The following is a 20,106-nucleotide window of genomic DNA, read 5'->3' on the forward strand; positions in this document are numbered from 1 at the left end:
TATTAAAAGTAGTGAAGTAATAAAGTAACAAAATACCATATAACTTTGTTTTAATAAATAAAAATTACAAATAATGCAGCAGATTCTGAACAACAAAGATAAGAATCTGAAACAATAATGTTAAACAATAACAATAAAGTTGATTCATGCTTGTTTACCGATATACTGGTACGTCTCCCTTTGGTTAGGTATTCTGTTAGTCGTTTTCATGTAAAATTTTTTCTGGATAACCCGCCCACGTTTATACCCCGCGGAGGCATGCGGGGTAGGTAAAAACGCACATTACCCGCGGGTTATATGCGTGGAAATACGGTACTTTTGTTCGTGCACCAGGCGGAAACAAGAGTATGCGGGATTTTAATAGATATGCGCGTAGCCGCTTGTATCCATTAAAATCCGGGTCGGCGCGCGCAAAGCTGCCCAAAATCGGCAGCCTGCACGCGCCGAGCCGCGCAGCCTGCCTCCGTTCCCTCCGAGGCCGCTCCGAAATCGGAGCGGCCTCGGAGAGAACTTTCCTTCCGCCTCCCCCCACCTTCCCCTCCCTTCCCCTACCTAACCCACCCCCCACCAGCCTTATCTAAACCCTCCCCCCTCCCCTTGTTGTACAAGTTACGCCTGCCCGAAGCAGGGGTAACTTGCGTGCGCCAGGCCGGCCGCCGGCGCGCGATTCCCAGGCCTGGGAGCCGTTTCTGAGGCCTCGGCCATGCCCCCGAAACAGCCCCAGGCCGGAACCACGCCCGTTTCATTTAATTTTTTCATTTATTAAAATTTATTAATCGCCTAACACTTAGAAGGCCTAGGCGATATACAAAAATTCATACATAATAAAAGCAAAAATAAAATACAGACGATAAATTTTAGCTTCACAGAAACCAAAAAGCAAAATACCAAATGTTAATGGTACATAAAGGATAATGTTATTAGACATCAGAGCATAATTCTGAAAATGGAATCTCAATTATTGGGTCATCATATTTACTTTAACAAGCAGATTGAGAACATTCATACCGCTTCATTAATCATTAAACGCACGATGAAGCAGATATTCCTTGAATGACGTTTTGAACTTTTTAACGTCTTCCAGAGATCTGAGGTCAAAAGGAAGAAGGTTCCATTGATTGGGTGCCGCAATAGAGAAAGAAGTCTCCCTGGTACTAAATAATCGTGCATGACGGACTGAGGGAATCTCTAGCAGGTTAAGTTGTGAGGATCTCAAGCATCTAACCGGATTATGGATTCGTAACAGAGCATTAAACCAAAAAGTAGAGTCTGACACATGAAGCTTATAAACTAACATGCCTATCTTGAACACTATACGTTCATTCACTGGTAGCCAATTAAGTCTGCATAAGATCGGCGAGATCTTTTCAAAACGCTTTGTATGAGAGACCAGTCTTGCGGCTGAATTTAACAAAAGTTGTAGTGATTGAGTTAAACACTTCGGTAAACCAATGTATAACCCATTACAGTAGTCAATGTGCGGAAAAATAATAGCGCGGACAGCCATCAAGAAATCTGTCATATAACAAGTGACGTAGGCCTACCAGCAGCCGAAGTTTAAAGAATCCTATTTTAACAAGCGATCTGATTTGAGGTTTGAAAGACAGGGTAGAATCAATCATAATGCCTAGGCTCTTAATATGTTTAATAAGAGAGAATGAAAGATTGTCTATTGAAATGGTATCATATGTGGGCCCATGGCCCTGCCCCCAAATGAGGCGCTGCTGCGACAAGCCCCCCGACACGCCCCCCCCCCAGGAAAGCCCCGGGACTTATGCGTGTCCCGGGGGTTGCACGCGCCGCCAAGCCTACTCAACATAGGCTCGGCGCGCGCAGGGGGTACTTCGGCCAGGTTTTTGGGGGGTACGCACGTATCTTACGCACGTACCCCTTTGAAAATCTGGCCTTGTGTCTATGGGTAAAATGCTTAGTAAAGGGAGGCCCTGTGTAACTTAGCACTTTTCCCATAGACACAGAATGGGAGGACACTTTTAATAAACAGTTTTACCTGAGGCAGCGAACAGAAACGTGACTTGCCTAAGGTGACAAGGAGTGTCAGTAGGAATTTGAACTGTGGCTTCCCTAGTTCACAGCACCTCTAACCACTAGGCTACTTCTCCATGCTTGTGCTGCAGTGGATATTTTTTTTGGCACCCATAAGAAAGCTAAACCAAGTAGAGGTTGCTCACTAACAAATTGCCTTCTATTTTTACTGTACTTTAAGTCCAGCAGATTTAATTTTCATGTATGTTTATGCAGAAATATCTGCAAAATCTATTGATGTTAAAATTTATTTTCTTCTATTCCTCCTTATCCTCTTTTGCAAACTCATTTATTTCACAACTGTGAAAAATGGAATATACTTAGTTTTTGGGTACTTGCCAGGTTCTTATGGTCTGGATTGGCCACTGTTGGAAACAGGATGCTGGGCTTGATGGACCCTTGGTCTGACCCAGTATGGCATGTTCTTATGTTCTTATGATAAAATGAAGGCCTTGGTTCAGAAAAATTGCTGAGCTGTATAAATATGCAGGTATTCAGTTCATATAAATATATCACCTGTTATGCTAGGTATGTCTATGTAAGACCGAATGTACCTTCATACGATGCTATTAATAAATATAGCTATCGTGTCTGTGAGCCATACCTTTGGGCTTCATAAATCATTAGGTACCTGGATCTCTTTTATCTCTGTATTGATAAATGTCCACTTCCGCTCTTAAAAGCTGAAAGAATTAATATTTTTGCAACGAATCTGGCCAAAATAATAAAGGCTTTTATGTCCGATGAAGTCACTTATCTTGTGCTGCTCTTATGGTCAATCTTGTGCAGCCAAAATCACTTATCTTGTGCTGCTCTGTGGTCAATCTTGTGCAGCCAAACCACAGAGCAGCACAGAGCAGCACAAGATAAGTGATTTTGGCTGCACAAGATTGACCATAAGAGCAGCACAAGATAAAGTGACTTCATCGGACATAAAAGCTTTTATTATTTTGGCTAGATTTGATGCAAAAATATTAATTCTTTCAGCATTTAAGAGCGGAAGTGGACATTTATCAATACAGAGATAAAAGAGATCCGGGTACCAAATGATTTATGAAGCCCAAAGGTATGGCTCACAGACATGATAGCTATATTTATTAATAGCATCGTATGAAGGTACATTCGTTCTCACATAGACATACCTAGCACAACAGGTGATATATTTATTTGGATTTTGTTACATGTTATGTTATCTGGGTCCTTTATTCTAAGTGGTATTCAGTTCATGGCATGGTGTTTATTTAGCAAAGACAATTCTGAAGTTAATTCGTGATAATCCACTGTGGTCCATGGAGATTTAGTTCTGTGCATACTTTTTGCACACTTCCAAGTGTCCTAGGCTCCAGCTCTACTTGTTGCACTGGGTATCCTTGCTGTAGATAAGAAAGCATTGTTCAAAAGTCAAGTCTTGGGTTCAAGAAGACGGTTCACGATGCATCTGTACAAATTTAAAATTTGTACCGTAATCTGTGAAACCTGATTAGCCAAAACTCTGTTCTTTCATTTGCTAATATATAATGAGAAAATAGAAGTTAAATACATCTTTACATATTCATACTCCACAATGTAATCTACGAACAGCGACTAAAGGTTTTTAAAATATTCCTTTAGTTAAGTCTGCCCATTTGACCAAACTCAGGGAAAGAGTAGTATCCTTAGCTGGGCCTAAATTATGGAATTCCCTTTCAGTTGAGCTAAGACTACAGTCTAATTTTCAAACTTTTAAAAAAGATTTAAAAACCTGGCTATTTAGATGAGCGTTCGGAGAGGAAGCAGTTTAAAGGAGTTTTATTTTTTTTTATCTGAGCTCTTTCTGAATGAGAAGGTGAGGCTTCTGGGTTGATGTTACTTTTATGAATTTTGATTGTATATTTTTATCTGGTTTTTTTTAATTGAACTATTTGTATTTTTTACTTTATTTTTAGGTTAGGATATATTTAATTGTAATACTTATGTGGTTTTGTAGTATTTATGTTTTTATATGATTTTATTTATATTTATGATGTGAACCGTTATGATTGTTATCAGACTGTCAGTTTACAAAATGATATAAATAAAGAAGTAAAACAAAATGATAAAATGAAATGGCAGGATTTTTGCTCCCGCTGGTTCTTAGGAAATTAAATTTCCCCCCCCCCCCCCAAAAAAAAAGTTTCTAACTTAAAAAAAATTTAAAAACATCACATTTTCTTGATCCCCATGTCTTTGAAGCCATGTACAAGAATGTAATATTAACTTGCCAAATCATGCTGTCTTTCAGATTCAACAAACTCTGGTGACAACATGTACACGCTAATGAATGCAGTGCCTCCTGGGCCCAACAGACCTAATGTAAGGGCTGACTTCTTGCATGTTCTTTGGTACAGTCTATTAAGCACTTATAGGTTTCCAGAATTGTTACCGGTAATGTTCACAGCATGGATTGGGAGAATTTAGGAAAACTGAAACCAAATTTCATGATACCAAGCTCAGTTTTTAAAGTCATAAAAGTAAATGAGTGGCCAAGATAGTGGATTTTTATGCAGGCTTTTGGCTAATTTTTGTTGTAGAGGAATTTATTGCCTGTTTTTAATGTGAATGCAGAAGTTTACCTTGGTTTGTTGTTGTTCTGGAAAGATTATTTGTTTTGGTTTGTGTTAGCATTGCAATTTTGGGGGTAATATTCAGGAAGCAAGTTTGTGGGCAAGTTATCCGTCTAAAGTTAGCTGGATAACTTTCTCAGATATTCCTCGGAATAAACGTCTGGTTGAATATACTTGCCTAAAGTTATTCAGCTACATGAAGCCAGATAACTAAAAAAAAAACTAACTGGCTATGTTTGAATATAACTAGTTAGATGTTTTAGTTATCCACCCTCACCAGGACCCCATATCCCACCTCACCCCTCACCCCCGATACCAAAAAAATCCCTGCCAGGAGCGAGGTCAACTCACCTGCTCTGGCACTCCAGCGCTGCTTCTGACAAAAGCAGAGCTGGAAGCAAAATCTTTTGCGCTTCCAGCACTGGAAGTATACTCCAGCACTTCGCTAAAATCTAGCCAAATAAGTGGCTCAATATTCCAAATCTTGTGTTATCTTTCTAAATGGCTTTGAATATTGACCTCTGTTTCTAGGATTGCATTAACAAGGCAGCTAAATTGAATTGTACTGGTTTATTCTGTTATTTTAATGTCAGTAACTGACTTGAACTGTATCAAAGTAAGCATATAATAAATGCTTAAATAAATAAGGATGCTGTAGATTGTGGCTGAAATTTTCCCAAAATTCAGTTTAACCAGCTATAATCGATACAGCTATGTCATTGATCAGCAACTCTTTGAAAATTTACCCCTCCCACTCTCCAAAGTCTTGATTGCTGAAACAGACTCCTCCGCCAGGCAGCCTTCAAGGTCTCCCATCCCTCGATCCCACTGGTTAAATCAAACATCCCCCCCCATCCCCATATCTCTCCTCCCCGACAGCTCCGGATGGTTAAATAGATGGTGCAGTGTTAGGTCAACCAGGACTGTTTGGAATTTGACACGACCAGGGTGAGAGTGACATAACCCTCCCTATTGCTACCAGCCCTGCAAAGAGTAAGAGAGGTGGAGCTGACCCTCTCAGATTTTCCTGCTAGATAGCTGGAAAGCTCACATCATGCTTAAAAAAAAAACTAAACCTTTAATGTCTCAGCTGTTACATGCAGGGTGGCTTAACCATTGCATCGTATGTTTGGGAAACTGCACCTAAATTGGAATTTTGGTATAATATGATAGCAGAGACTGCAGCTCTGGAGCAGGTTACATCGCACTAAAGGGCGGAAGTGAGGGATATGATAACGTGTGGGGTAAATATTGGAAATGGCGGAGATCTGCTTTTTTGATGAATGCGTGTAAGATTGTTTGACTTTGTAAAAAGTTATCATTTGGCCAGGGGTATTTAATGTGAAGTAACAGTCTCTGAGTGGCTCAGTTTGGACGTTCTATATTGCAGTGTAATACTTGTCAGTCTGTGCGTCTTGTGAAATAATTAAAAAAAAAAGAGTTTAAAAGAGAAAGAGGACCAGGGGGGGAGGCTGAGCAGATAGGGGCGGGACTGGTTAACTGACAGGAGCTGCCTGGGAGAGGGAGGAGGGACATTGAGGGTTGATGGGGGCGTTGATTTAACCATTAGGGGCTGCCAGGGAGAGGGAAAGGGACATTGGAAACTATTTGGGGGATGCGAGGGAGAGGGCACTGGAGTAACCAAGGAGGTTAATTTGACCAATGAGAGCTGCCGGGGATAAGGAGAGGGGTCACATTGGGTGTTAGTAGTGCATTTACCTAAAGATAGGGGCTCAAGGGCTGGGAGGGGAATTGCTGGCTCCGGGTTGAAAATGAGCACTAACCAGTTAACTTTCTTCCCCCTACTTAACCCCCTCCCCTGGGAGTAGCCAGAATCTGAGAAGTCAAATTAAGCCGCCTGATTAAACTGGGTAGCTATGTGTGGCAGCTCAGCCGTGGTGAGATCCCTGTTAAATTGCACTCCTTGGTTAATCTCTAAATATTGCACATTATTGCTTCTTCTGGACCCCACAAAGATATGATTGAAAGCATGTATTTCCTATCCCCCCAAAATAAATTGGTACAAAACCCATGTGATGCTGAATCTTTAAAATTGTCACTGCTATCTTGTTACCCTGCTATGTCATAGAGGCTCTCTTTTCAGTGACCATGGTGTCCCTGGATCTAGTGAGCCAACTATAGCTTTTCTGTCACATAGTAGTGGGTCATGATCTGCACTGAGAGGCACTGGATTAATCTGCCACAGTTGTCAGAATGCCCTAATGGCACTGTGCAGAGTCTCTCACGAGTGCTTCTGTGTCTGTGTGTGTAGTCAATAGCTGTTACTGTACCTGAGTTAGACAGAGATCAAACTTCTCTTTGGTGCTAGGGTTAAAATATCCAAGGGCAACAGCGCAGTGCTAGGATTACACTTTAGGGATGCCCCTCCAGTGGGCCACATTAGCAGTAAAGTAAATCTCAGAGAGCTCTGCGTTTGTTCTGTTTAACCTTCGGATATAGATTTTGACCTCTGTTTGAGTCTTTGTTGTGCTAGAAATCTTTGTGCATATGCCGTGACATTGCTGAAATAGAAAGCTCAGAAAAATTCCTACTGTGTTAAATAAAGCCACACAACATGCCCAGAAGAGTCACATGTGTCATGTGAGCCTTAGATTCAGTACCACTGCTTTGGGAGTTTGTTCTGTGATTTCGGATTAGTAAAGCTGTTTCCCAGAAGACTGAGGTGGGCTGTTAAAACTTGGAAATTACACAGCTCATGAGATAGCAGATGGAAACACTGTATGGTTTATAATTGTATGACTGGATTAAATTGTTACTAGATTGTTTACATCTCCAATAGTTAACATATATTTATATACAGAGTGCCGATCGATCGTGATGTTCTCATTGGATCAGCTATTAGCAAATCCACTGACTGATCTACCAGGAAGAAGCAGCTAAATTCATGTTACACCTCCTTCTGTGTCCCTCTAGACCAGGGGTGGGCACTTCCAGTCCTCGAGGGCCACAAACCAGTCTGGTTTTCAGGATATCCATAATGAATATGCATGAGAGAGATTTGCATGCACTCTGCCTCCGTTGTATGCAAATCTATGTCATGCATATTCATTAGGATATCCTAAAACCTCGACAGGTTTGTGGCCCTCGAGGACTGGAATTGCCCACCCCTGCTCTAGACTAAACAGTTACACTCCTGTAGAGAAGCTGCAGATGCCCATGGGTGATTCCGTAGACCAAGGGTTGCAAACGGCTGGTCCTTGAAGGCTGTAAACCAGTCAGCTTTTCAGGATAGCCCTCATGAATGTGCACAAGGTATAGTTGCACGCACACGGCCTCAACTGTATGCAAATCAATCTCATGCATATTCACGGGGGGGTATTCTGGAAAGCCGATCGGTTTGAGAACCCTGTCTAAGCCATCTGCCAGAAACTTACTGCCAGTTCTGTGTAAGTCAGTGCAGCTGTTGCAGGTTTCTTCCGCTTTGCCCCTGGTGATCCTCAGCTATTTGTGTCCAGTATGTATCACAGTGAGGTGCAACACCAGGGTGGCTACTGGGAAGACACAGCAAAATGGAGCAGAGAAATAAAATATGGAAAATAATGAGGGTAAATTTGGAAATTAGAGCAGTGTTCTGTAAATGCCAAATAGATGCAGAAGTGCATGTTCTTATAGTGACCTGCCAAATTGCGTTACATGTCTTCAGTCTGTTTCTACTTTTTAATCCCTCATTAACATTAGAATGTATAGGGAGATCCAAGATGGCGCCAACATGAGAGGATGTTGAGTTTGGAGCTCCCACAAGTTGGTATTGAGTATTTGCCTCAAACAAGAATGCCTTATACAAAAAGAGAAGGGAGGATAAGAGAAGGTTCCTCGGCCTCTCCAAATCCTCCCTTAGTGCAAACCACCATCGCGGGATTCTACTCACCAGCAGATAGAACTCCAGAGTGTCCCGTGCTTGCAGTGGTCGGAGAGCAGATGGCGTCACTTATGGGAGAAACATCGCTCAGTCCTGGAGTGCCAATAACACCCTCCCCCCCCAGCAAAGGCAGCAGCAGCTAACCCGTGATCCCCCCTGAAACGGACGGCGTTGGTTGGAGTGAGTACCTCCGAGAAGGGTTTAGCTAGGGTCAGCGAGGGCCTTGCTATGGAGGGGGGAAGGATGACTTCTACCCCGACGAGGGGAGGGCTGACCTCCGAAGCTGATCAAACCAAAGGAGGTATTCATCCGAGGTATTGGGAGTCTGTGAGGATTTAAATATTGTGATGCAACCAGTTTCTTTCCCTGCTTTGAAATCGTTGGAAAAGCCTAAGGATATAATGCTAGAATCATTGTGGTTTGCCATTTCAACCTTGCAAAACTCTTTAATGATTTTGACAGAGGCATTAAAAGGGTCATGGAATCGTTTAATAATTTAAAATCTGGAATGTCTACACAGTCGTTAAAAATGGAACAAATGGAGGAAAAAATGGAACAACTGAAATCTGTTCAAAATGTTGTTATAAAAGGAGAAATGGTACTAAGTAGAAGAGTTGAAATTTTAGAAAATGAATCTAGAAATCAAAATATTAGAGTACTAAACTTCCCAAAATGCAAACTGATTTCAGCAAAGGAACAGTTTAAACACTACTTAAAGGAAGTATTAATGATTCCAGTGGAAGAACAACCGATATTAAACAAGGTATGTTTTGTCTCCGGTTTTAAAGAGGGAAGTGGAAACCAGATGGAAATAAAAGAAAACACTTTGAATATTACAGAATTTTTGGAAATCTCACTGGAATCACAAGTAGAAGGAAGAGGAACTTTACTTGTTAATTTTATGTTACCCCTTGATAGGGATAACATTATTAAAACGTTTCTTCAGAAGAGAAGTGTCCTCTACCTTAACCAGAAGATCTGGGTATACCCGGACGTTGCCAAGGAGACACAAAGAAGAAGAAAAATGTTTTTGAGTTTGGTCCCTCAAGCTAGGCAACGTGGGGCCCTAATAATAGTGCGGTTCCCGTGCAAATGTGTTTTGAAAGTTGAGGGAAATAGATATGTTTTCTATGACCCGGAACAACTGGAAAGCTTTATACAATCACATCAATGGACTCAAGATATAGGATGAAACAATCGTTGGCTGTTAATGTATAAATCTGACTTACTGTTATTACTTTAAAAGTTGAATTGTAATTGCTCTAATTAATCTTGTATCTCCCCTCGTTTGTATAGGAGTAGCATATAGGAAGTTTTTGATTTGAATAGTATGGCAAAAGAATATAATATGAAGAACTATATGTAATCACTGAACCTAGTTTTCTTGACACTGTTTGTTGTCTGTAAAAAATTGAAATTGATAAATAAATAATTAAAAACAAAAAACATTAGAATGTGTATGCATGCAGTACTAAACATTCATGTTGTAATATATTCTCATGCTTTATTTTTCACAGTTTCCAATGGGGCCGGGTTCAGATGGGCCTATGAGTGGCCTGGGTGGAATGGAACCACATCATATGAATGGATCTTTAGGTAAGGATATCAAGTAGGGATGGACTTTCACTGGCCACTTTGAGCACTGCTTTGCTCATGTGTTCTTCAAAATCACATATTTCTTAGCCAATGTACAAATAAGATGTTTGAAAAGTCAGTTAGATGCAAACTCTGTAACTGGTTTGTGATATTTAAATCTGTTTCTTACATGGATCTACAGCTAACATGCAAACTGCAAGAGGAAAGGTTGTTAACAAGTTATTTATACAACAACAAACTAATTTAGAAGAAACAAGGCTTGGAACTCTGCTCAATTTCACATGTAGCAAGCCAGGAAGTTCTATGGAGATTTTTAGCTCTGCATTTTCAACGTGTCCAGTACAAGCACTTGAACCTGAGCAGAGAGGAGGGTCCCCTGTGAGCCTGAGAAATGGGATGGGTCTGCTGTTAGTTGTTCTACCTCATGCTCTATTTAATACCCCTGTACGGGTAGTGGAGAAAAAGGGCAGGAGCAGCTCCAGAGAGCTCTAGATCCTTGCAATGAAACTATACTTTAGCAGAACATCTCACCTTGGTGACACATGCATAACATAGACAGACCCTCACCAAATACAGAACAAGGGAGCACAAGTTAGAAATAAAAATGTGTAGACAGAGAGATCACGTGATGTGGTGAGCGGGGATGGACGCGTCTGAGCAAGCTCTGGGTGCCACATCCCCTTAATCCGAGATGATCCACCTCTTTCGCCGACTTACGAGCACTTACAATTACTTTATCACCCTCTTCATATGTCGATTACCACCTACATGCAAAGATCTCCAGCTCCGATGCCTCCCAAAACAGCAGAAAAAGAAAAACCCTGGCCGATGGGTACCCCAGCACAGGTACCGATGGGGAACAAACGCAGTCACTACAATTCAAAGAAGCAGTCGCTGGAAATCAAAAAAGCGGTAATAGCGACAATTGATGATAAGTTAGCGGGCATTTCTTCTCAAATTTCTTCACTCCAAGCATCTATATCGGAATACGCTCCCCGATTAGACCAAGTTGAGGGGCAAACGTCGGTCCTGTAAGATGATGTTAATGGCCTCACGCGTAAAATTGTAACTTTGGAGAAAACCGTCAGAGACCACGAAGAAAAAATTGGTGAGCTTGAGAACAGATCCTGACATTCGAATGCAGGCCTTATTGATGTACCCGAGATGGTACAGGAACATGAGCTGTGTGGCCTGCTTCAGGAGTGGATCCTGTACACTCTGGGCCTACCGGAACTGAAAGGAGCCTTGGAAATCGAGAGGGCCCATCGCGTTGGAACGCATCAAGATAAGGCGAACAAGCCGCGGACTGTTATATTTAAGGTACTGAATTACTTTCATAAGCAGCAAATATTGCAGGCAGCTCGAGAAAAAAACAAGCAGAGCTCTTACTCTGGGAGTTGCCTGTTCGCTTCACGCCGGACTTCTCTAAAGTATCAATGCTATGAAGGGCATTCTCCCCAGCCTGCGGTGAACTAATAAAAAGACAGATACGCTTTTCTCTGCTGTTTCCGGCTAGACTCCCAATTTTACATGAGGGCAAATGGACTCAATATGAAACACCAGAATTGGTTCAGGCCTGGATTAACATGCTCTCTGAAGACTCAGACACTTGAAGGCTAACTCACTGTTGATGTGCAGCGATAAATAAGGCACTGGGATGTGGCACCCAGACACATCAAAACATAACCTCCATTGTTGACCAGAGAAGTCAACTAGTTTTTCAGATGATAGTTGGGGGGGGGAGGGGAGTACTTGCGGGGATCTGAGGTATGGAATGTAATCCACAGAATGCAAGGTATCTGGGGAGTACAGACACCAGCTGCTACTGTGGTTTTTGTGCCCCCTTGCGAAGCCCCGTTATACCATTGCTATAGTACAGTGGCGGGGGCCAGGCTGGGGGCCTCCTCTGCAAATTTCAAAAATATCATGGCTATTGAAACAATTGTGGGACCAGGTGATGTCAGGTAAACATAGAATCCTGTCATGGAATATAGATAGTCTGGGCTCACCAGTAAAATGAAAAAAAATCTACCAAGCCCTTAAGTGCTTTAAAACCAACCTGGTATGCCTCCAAGAAACGCATTTGAATGCTACTGAAAGTGCCAAACTTCAAAGGGAATGGGTGCAGACTTGTTCTTATGCTCCTGGTAAAGGAAAGAAAGGGGGGGGGGGGGATTTGCAATACTGATCAGCAAGGAAACTGATTTTGAACGTATTAGAGAAATTCCAGACCCGGATGGTCGTTACCTCATTGTACAAGGCCAATTGGACGGCAAACCCCTTACCATCTGCAATGTCTATGCTCCCAATGCTCCTGACCCGGATTTTTATAAATCCCTTATATCCCTCCTGCTTACACAAACACAGGGATCCCTACTAGTTCTAGGGGATTTTAACAGTGTCCAAGATCCCAAGCTGGACAAATTCTGTCTCCCACCGGGCTATAAACAATCCTTGTGCTCTGGAGTTCATTATTTAACTAAACACCTTCAGTTATTGGACATTTGGCAAATACTACACCCAAAGATAAAATAATATACCCATGTCTCCAGGGCTCATATGACCATGTCGCAAATTGACTATACACTTACTTCCCAAGACCTGTTTCATATCTGTCCTTCCTAAACCAGGCAAGGACCCACAATTGTCTTCATCATATCGTCCCATTTCTCTCCTCAACTATGACCTGAAAATTTTCACTCGTATCTTAGCCCTAAGGCTCAGCACCATACTACCTTCCCTTATTTCTACTCACCAAGCAGGGTTTGTGAAGCATCGAAATGTCGGCTCCCATGTCATTAGGCTTATCAGGGCAATAGAAACTTCAAGGTTTGCTGGCATCCAGACTCTAGCAGTAGGCTTTGACTCCGAGAAAGCCTTTGACCACATGTCATGGGAATACATGTTCTCTGTCTTGAAGAGGTTTGTGTTCCACGGTTCCATCATACAATACATTGCCATGCTCTACCACAGCCCAATCTCACACATTACTGCCAATGCTTATGTTTACAGCCCTGACCCCATCAGAAGAGGAGTCCGACAAAGTTGCCCACTCTCTCTGATCTTATACATTCTGACAATAGACCCTCTACTACAGAAGATCAAGAGCTCACCGCTGATCCAAGGCTTCTCCAGTAACGGGCACAAGTTTATAGTAGCGGCATTTGCAGATGACGTGCTTGTTTTCCTGGGGAAACCACAAACCGAATTGCCTATAATTCTGGAAATACAGAATGCTTTTGGAAGATTTGCTGGCCTAAAGATTACCTGTGAAAAATCCGAAGCATTGGATGTATTTAGGGACATTACGCTCACAATGGTCAGGCTCCTTTCTGTTGAAATGGGTTAAGCAAGATTTGAAATACCTAGGCATCCATATCCCGGCAAACCCTGCTCAACTCTATGAACTTAATATCACACCATTAAAGAAAAAGTTGTTATATAGATTGCAACTCTGGCGTAACTTACCACTTTCTCTAACTGGGAAACTGTACTTACTTATAATGATGTAAGTATCCAACTGGCTTTACATCTTTTCTATGTTGCCTATCTGGCTCACCAAGCAGGACACTGAGGACATCAATAAAGGTATTAGGCAATTTTGATGGGGAGGCAGGAGGTCATGAATTCCTCTGGAAGTGTTAATGAGACCAAAGGAGAGCAGAGGACTCAACTCCCCAAACCTATCGCTTTATAACTTATCTAACCTCCTGAGACACACATGGGACTGGTTAAATGACACCTCCTACACCTCACCACTGGAAGCCTTTAAGAATTGGGTGGCACCTCTTTCCTTAAATGCGACATTGCATGTGGATGGTGTGCAGCTGCCTGATGAGATTAGGATCAGCCTAGTGTTTAGTCCTATTCATTAGGCATGGAGAGTGGTGTGTTCTATGCTCCAAATACCACATGCTACGACAACGAATCTTGCCATAGGAGGCAACCCTGCTTTCCTACCGGGATTGGAACATGCACTATTTACTAGATGGCAAGATCAAGGGCTAAAATGGATCCACCAACTGATTGTGACCAAAGATGGCATACCACATATTGTCTGCTTCTCGGATTTACAGAAGACGTTTTCACTTCCTTCTAAGGTCTTCTACGGCTACTTGCAATTGAGGCATTATATAAATCACCTGCAACCCAGAATTGCTGAACTCACAAAAGATGCATGTTCTCTTGGTGGGAAAGGACTGCCGACGACACAGAATGTGTCCATTATTACAGGGAGTTGTTGACACTCCGAGAAGTCAAGTACTTACAGACTCTACCCAAAAAATGGTCCGACTTTGCCACCCCCCAACAGTGCAATTTAACCACTGAAGATTTGCAATTGTGCTTCTCGACTATCCGCAACCTCACTGAAAGTGTAACACTAAGAAACAAGCAATTCAAATTCCTGCATCAGGCTTTCTGTGCCCCACAAAGAGCGTACCAAATGGGCCTATTAGCAGACCCTAGCTGTGTTAGGTGTAAAGCACATCAGGCAGACTTTCTTTATAGCTTTTGGACTTGTCCCACTTTACAAGCCTTTTGGTCAGAACTGGCAAAATTCATATCTCAACTGCAGTCTTACACAATCCCGTTAGACCCTCTCATCTGGTTACTAGGCCTTTATGAAGACAGACTACCAGAAATGGATCCCTTCTGGCGATCTTTCCTAGTCAAGGTCACCCTCTCTGCACGGACCGCTATTTTAGCTCAATGGATGGTCCCTACACCGGCACTGTTCCAGATTGGAAGCACACCATCAACAAGCTGTTGGTTATGGAATACCTTTCGGCTCAACAGTCGTCCCCAAAATGAGTCTCACAAGTGTCTTCAATATGGGGAGAGTATCTTCTAACTTTGCCTAAGGACTACACTAGCGTTTGGTTGGACTGCTATCATGTTCCAAAATGAATGGGCTGAAACCCCCTCGGAGGCCTTACCTGGGACATCTTATCTAACCTGGGACATTTTACGCATATTTATTTTATTTATTTAACATTTTTCTATACCGACCTTCAAGGTTAAATACCATATCAGGTCGGTTTACATCGAACAGGGGTAGATCAGTGTAACATAACATAACAAAGGAACAACTTTTTATAATTAGTGGAGGTAAAGCAGAAAAGTAAGAAAGTTACATAATAACATATTATTATGTTACATAATAACATAATAACATAATAGCATATGTGGATTATACCTCAGTATACCTAATCATACCTTATATACCTGTTAGTTAGTTAGCTAGTTAGCTTGTTATGCCTGGGTGGGAGGGAGGGAGGATATGGGTTGTATATTATCATAAAGAGAAAACAAACCAAGGGGGTCATTTATCAAAATGCGCTAAGGCGTTTTCGCATGTGTTAAGGGCTTATTGCATGCGAAAAGCCCCGTTAACGATGCGATAGCACCATATCGTATGGTGCGATGCAAATCTGAAAAAAAGGAGGAGTGGGCTCTCCAGTCTGTGAAGTGCTATTGCACAGATGTAACTACATCTTTTATCAATAGTGTTATGGGGTGGTAAGGTGTTAGTGCATTTTGTGATGCCTCCTGAAAGGTCTGTTTTAGTTGGTTTGAAGAGAGAGAGAGAGAACACCTAGCCATAATGTCCTCTCCCTAGATAGGTATTGGTATCCCTATAGGAGGCCCACCTAGTAACTCGAGGTGAGGTTTAGATATTAGTGTAGGGGGTTAGGGGCCACTTTGACATTCAGTGTGAGACGTACGAACAGAACAGTGGTCTCTTGTGAAGATTTGATGACCTACGGAGAGAGTAAACTCACCCAAAGATGAGATTTGTGTACTGTTTTCTTCACCTGACTTGATGTTACCCAGGTAGAGTGTCCATCAAGCTAGGTTGAGAGAACCTTGCACAAATATCATCTTTTTATTGTTCTGAATGTACAATGCTCTCTCTCTCTCTCATCCCCCTGTATACAACAGGTCTGTTAATTGTGCTTACGGTTTGCATAAAAAATGATTGAAGACAAAAAAAAAAGTGTAGACAAAAACTCAAATAAAAACTCCAATAAGCCAGACTGCTTTGCAACCCTGGAAAAATAACTACATTACCACTTCCCAAAACTGCTGTCCCGCTGCCTGTATCCTGGTAGCAGTGATTCCAGCTACTGCACGCGCCTCTTTACTATATTAATCTTTTGGGGCTGCGCAGGCCATCTGAAGAAGTGCCACACAAAAGGCACAGAAACTGACACTGTAGAATTGCCACCTCAGCCTGCTCAACCCAAACAGCCTGATCAAGTCCTGTGTTTGCCCCGTTGCATGCTCAGAGTTGTAATTCTGGGGAAATATAAGAAAAGGAGGGACGACGTTTCCATGCATGCAATGGGGTAATACCAAGATTAGATTGGCCTAGTTGATCTCCTAGTTAATAGCCTGGGTCTAGAGGGGTGGCAGGTTTTGACCAGGTCACAGCATCTTTGCAGGCATGCAGGCAGCAAAGAGCAGCATTGGTCAATTGCAGCAGGAGTTGCATTTGTGCTTACTTCCAATGCACTTGCCATACAGTTCTCCTTGGTTGTCTTGATCATTTGCTTCCCCTGTGATCTCCATGAAGCCAACTGCAAACTTATAGAGCAGCACATGGCAACAGCAAACTGCGAGAACAGAAAGCAACTGGCAGAAATGGGCACACTTTCTGTGCCAGGGCACCTGCCCCACTTGCCCTGCCCCTACTGTGATACTAGGGTCAGAGTTTATGGTGGCGCAGCAACATTGCAGGAGATTTCTCTGCTTTCCAGCCTCTGCTCTGCTTCTGTAGGATTCCCACTCTGGTATGTGCACCTCATTCCACCTCCCCCACTCTGATACTGTGCACCTCATTCCACCTCTCCCATTCCGCCCTCAGTTCTGGGATCACAGAGTGCCCCAGCCCCTTCTCCCCACTCTCCACCCCTCCTAGGCTGTCTTCTCTAGTCCCTCCCTTCTTGTTTCCTCCCACATCAGATTCAGGAAACTTGTGGGTGTTGACAAGGGACTGGGGGAAATGAGGAGGAGTTAGATTAGAGAGCACACAACAAATAAACCCAGTTGCTCTGCTCCTTCATGACCCTTTCCCCTACTGTTTTCTGTAGGCTGGTTGAAGAAGAAGGGCAAACCCTGTCTCTGTTTCCTGCCCGTACTGTGAACCGACAGGAAATTTCTTACCGCTCTTCCGTACCTGACCTTACCTGCTTACTTGCAGCAGTGACCAAGGCAGAAATTTCCTGCAACTGCACGGGTCCTAACAACAGGGTGGCCAACTGTAACCGGACATTACTGTGTCCGGTTACAGAGGTAACCGGACACAGTAATGTCCGGTCTAAGCTGCTTGCATGGCCCTAGGACAGCGTCCGAATTGTGCTGGCTGTACACAGCCAATCGAAGCTTGATATACATGACTCTGGCATCAGTCCTCCAATCAACTGCCTGTTCTTTGTGTCGGGCAGCTGACACAGCCACAGAAGGAGGTACGGGAGAGGCATGCAGAATCTGTGCCTTCATGCTGGAGCTGAATCCACAGCTACCTTTCACTGCCTCTGCTTCCTGCAGCTTAACCAGTCATGCTGCCCCACCACTACCACTGTCCTTCCCCTTCCCGGCCGAGACCTACACCGCCTGCCACCATAGCTGTCTCTTCAGCACTATCAGTACTGCATCCTCTTCTTCCCACCTCACTGTGGCAGTTTGTGAAGTTGCTCTGCCAGTGGCTGCCTCTCTGCTGTTCACTGTAGGCTGCACTTTTTCCACGTTCTCACTCAGGTCTCACTTTGCCGGCACTCCTCCATCCAATGGCTGGCTGTTATCGCTTCTCCTGACTGCTTCTGTGGCAGCCAGAGCCAGACAATCCAGCTAGGTAAACAGTCAATTTTTGTAAAAAAAGGAAAAACCAAACCAGAAACCATCTTAACTTGCCCCTTAGCAAGTTGGAATTTCCTAGTGCTTAAACAAAAATGTAGTGTATTGCAGTGACCCTCCTCCCTGACCACCGTCCCCAGCCCTGAACCCAGTCTCCCACTTCCCTACCTAGTATCGCCCTGCTTTCCTGAGACCTGCTGCTGGGCTGTCCTGTGCCCCAGGCAGTCCCAGGGAGCATGGCTGGTCATGTGGGGTGCCTTCCTGGGTGGCATGACTGGCCAGCTGAGTCAGCAGCTGCATAGGGACTAAGGAAGGCTCATACCATTACAGTGATGACATGCAGCGCTGGCACCCAGCTCCCTAATGAGTGCTTCAGTGCCTCTCTCCCAGACCTTATACATTGCACCCTGTCTGGTTGCCCAGGGTCAACCCCTTCTGACAGTCCCTGCCCAGCATCCCTCTGATCCTCTGAGAGGATGTGTGAGAGTGTGTGAAAGGGACTATATGCAAGAAAGAGTGTGTGAGGAAGGAAGCATGTGTGAGTGAATGTGAGTAATGAAGGAAGCATGCGTGATTATGAGTGACAGAGGGAGTCTGTGAGAGAGTGAATGGGTGTGTATATAAGAGAGAGGAGACATCCCCCCACACCTCCAATAATCCACAACAATCTCAGGGTGACTGGAAATCAAAAGTTCCCAGGTATGGAGAGCAGGGGATTTTTTAAAAATCCTTATTAGTTTTAATTACTATGTGCTAGTCCAGGGGTCGGGAACCTTTTTGGCTGAGAGAGCCATGAACGCCACATATTTTAAAATGTAATTCTGTGAGAGCCATACTAACTACAACCCTCCACCGTCCTGATGCCCCCCAAGACCTCCAAAATTAATTTACTACAAACCCCACCCTCCTGACCCCCCCCCCCCCCAAGACCTGCCAAAAGTCCCTGGTGGTCCAGCGGGGGTCTGGGAGCGATCTCCTGGACTTGGGCTGCCAGTAGTCAAAATGGTGCCGATGGCCCTTTGCCCTCATTATGTCACTGGGGTTGACCAATGGCGGCGGTAGCCCCTGTGACATAGTAAGGGCAAAGGGCCGTCGGCTGCCAGTAGTCAAAATGGCGCCGACGGCCCTTTGCCCTCACTATGTCATTGGGGTCGACAAATGGCGGCGGTAGCCCCTGTGACATAGTAAGGGCAAAGGGCCGTCGACGCCATTTTGATTACTGGCAGCCGACAGCCCTTTGCCCTTACTGTGTCACAGGGGCTACCGCCATCATTGGTCGACCCCAGTGACATAGTGAGGGCAAAGGGCCGTCGGCGCCATTTTGACTACTGGCAGCCGACAGCCCAAGTCCAGGAGATCGCTCCCGGACTGCTCCTGGACCCCCGCTGGACCACCAGGGACTTTTGGCAGGTCTTGAGGGGCGTCAGGAGAGTGGGGGATTTTGTTAGATTTTTACTTTTTTATTAAAGATTTGTCTGCGAGCCAGATGCAGCCATCAAAAGAGCCATATCTGGCTCCCGAGCCATAGGTTCCTGACCCCTCTGCTAGTCGATGTATCAGCTGTTTTGAAATACTTTATGGGTGTTTGGGGAAATTTTAAACATTTTATATACATTTTTTATTATTGGATGTTCTATTCATCAGCTGTTTTGAAATATTTTTTCTGTTTATTTGTATGGTTTTTTTCTGTTATGATTGATATTTTTATCTACTTATACCTTAGAGATTGAAACCTTATATTCTACTTATACCTTACTTATACCTTAGAGATTGAAACCATTCTAAAAAGAATGAAACCCTCCTCTCACCCTCTAGACCAAATTCCATCCAAATCACTACTTCTAGTACCGGACTCCATCTCTAAATATCTGGCAGATATCATCAACTGCTCACTCTCACAAGGAATCTACCCGGACGCTCTCAAATTGGCTACTCTCAAACCCATTCTCAAGAAACCGAACCTGGACCCTGACGATCCCAACAATTATCGCCCTATATCCAATCTTCCGTTTGTAGCCAAGATTATGGAGAAAGTGGTAAATAACCAATTATCAAACTATCTGGAAGAACATAAAATTCTCCATCCGTCACAATATGGATTCCGTAAAGCACATAGTACTGAAACCCTCCTCATCTCTCTCTTAGACC

General features: G+C 43.5%; 1 protein-coding gene across 4 annotated transcripts in view; it reads left to right on the top strand.

The window, feature by feature from the left end:
- The window catches only part of SSBP2 (single stranded DNA binding protein 2), a 596,076-nt gene that overhangs the window by 519,560 nt on the left and 56,410 nt on the right, over positions 1-20,106 (top strand). For all 4 annotated transcript variants that reach the window (XM_029574010.1, XM_029574027.1, XM_029574019.1 and 1 more), the window contains 2 exons: positions 4,304-4,374; positions 10,023-10,101. In XM_029574010.1, coding sequence (XP_029429870.1) covers positions 4,304-4,374; positions 10,023-10,101 — 150 coding nt within the window. The remainder of the gene's footprint in view (positions 1-4,303; positions 4,375-10,022; positions 10,102-20,106) is intronic.

This window comes from Rhinatrema bivittatum, chromosome 1 (assembly GCF_901001135.1).
Source record: "Rhinatrema bivittatum chromosome 1, aRhiBiv1.1, whole genome shotgun sequence".
Classification (NCBI taxonomy): domain Eukaryota; kingdom Metazoa; phylum Chordata; class Amphibia; order Gymnophiona; family Rhinatrematidae; genus Rhinatrema; species Rhinatrema bivittatum.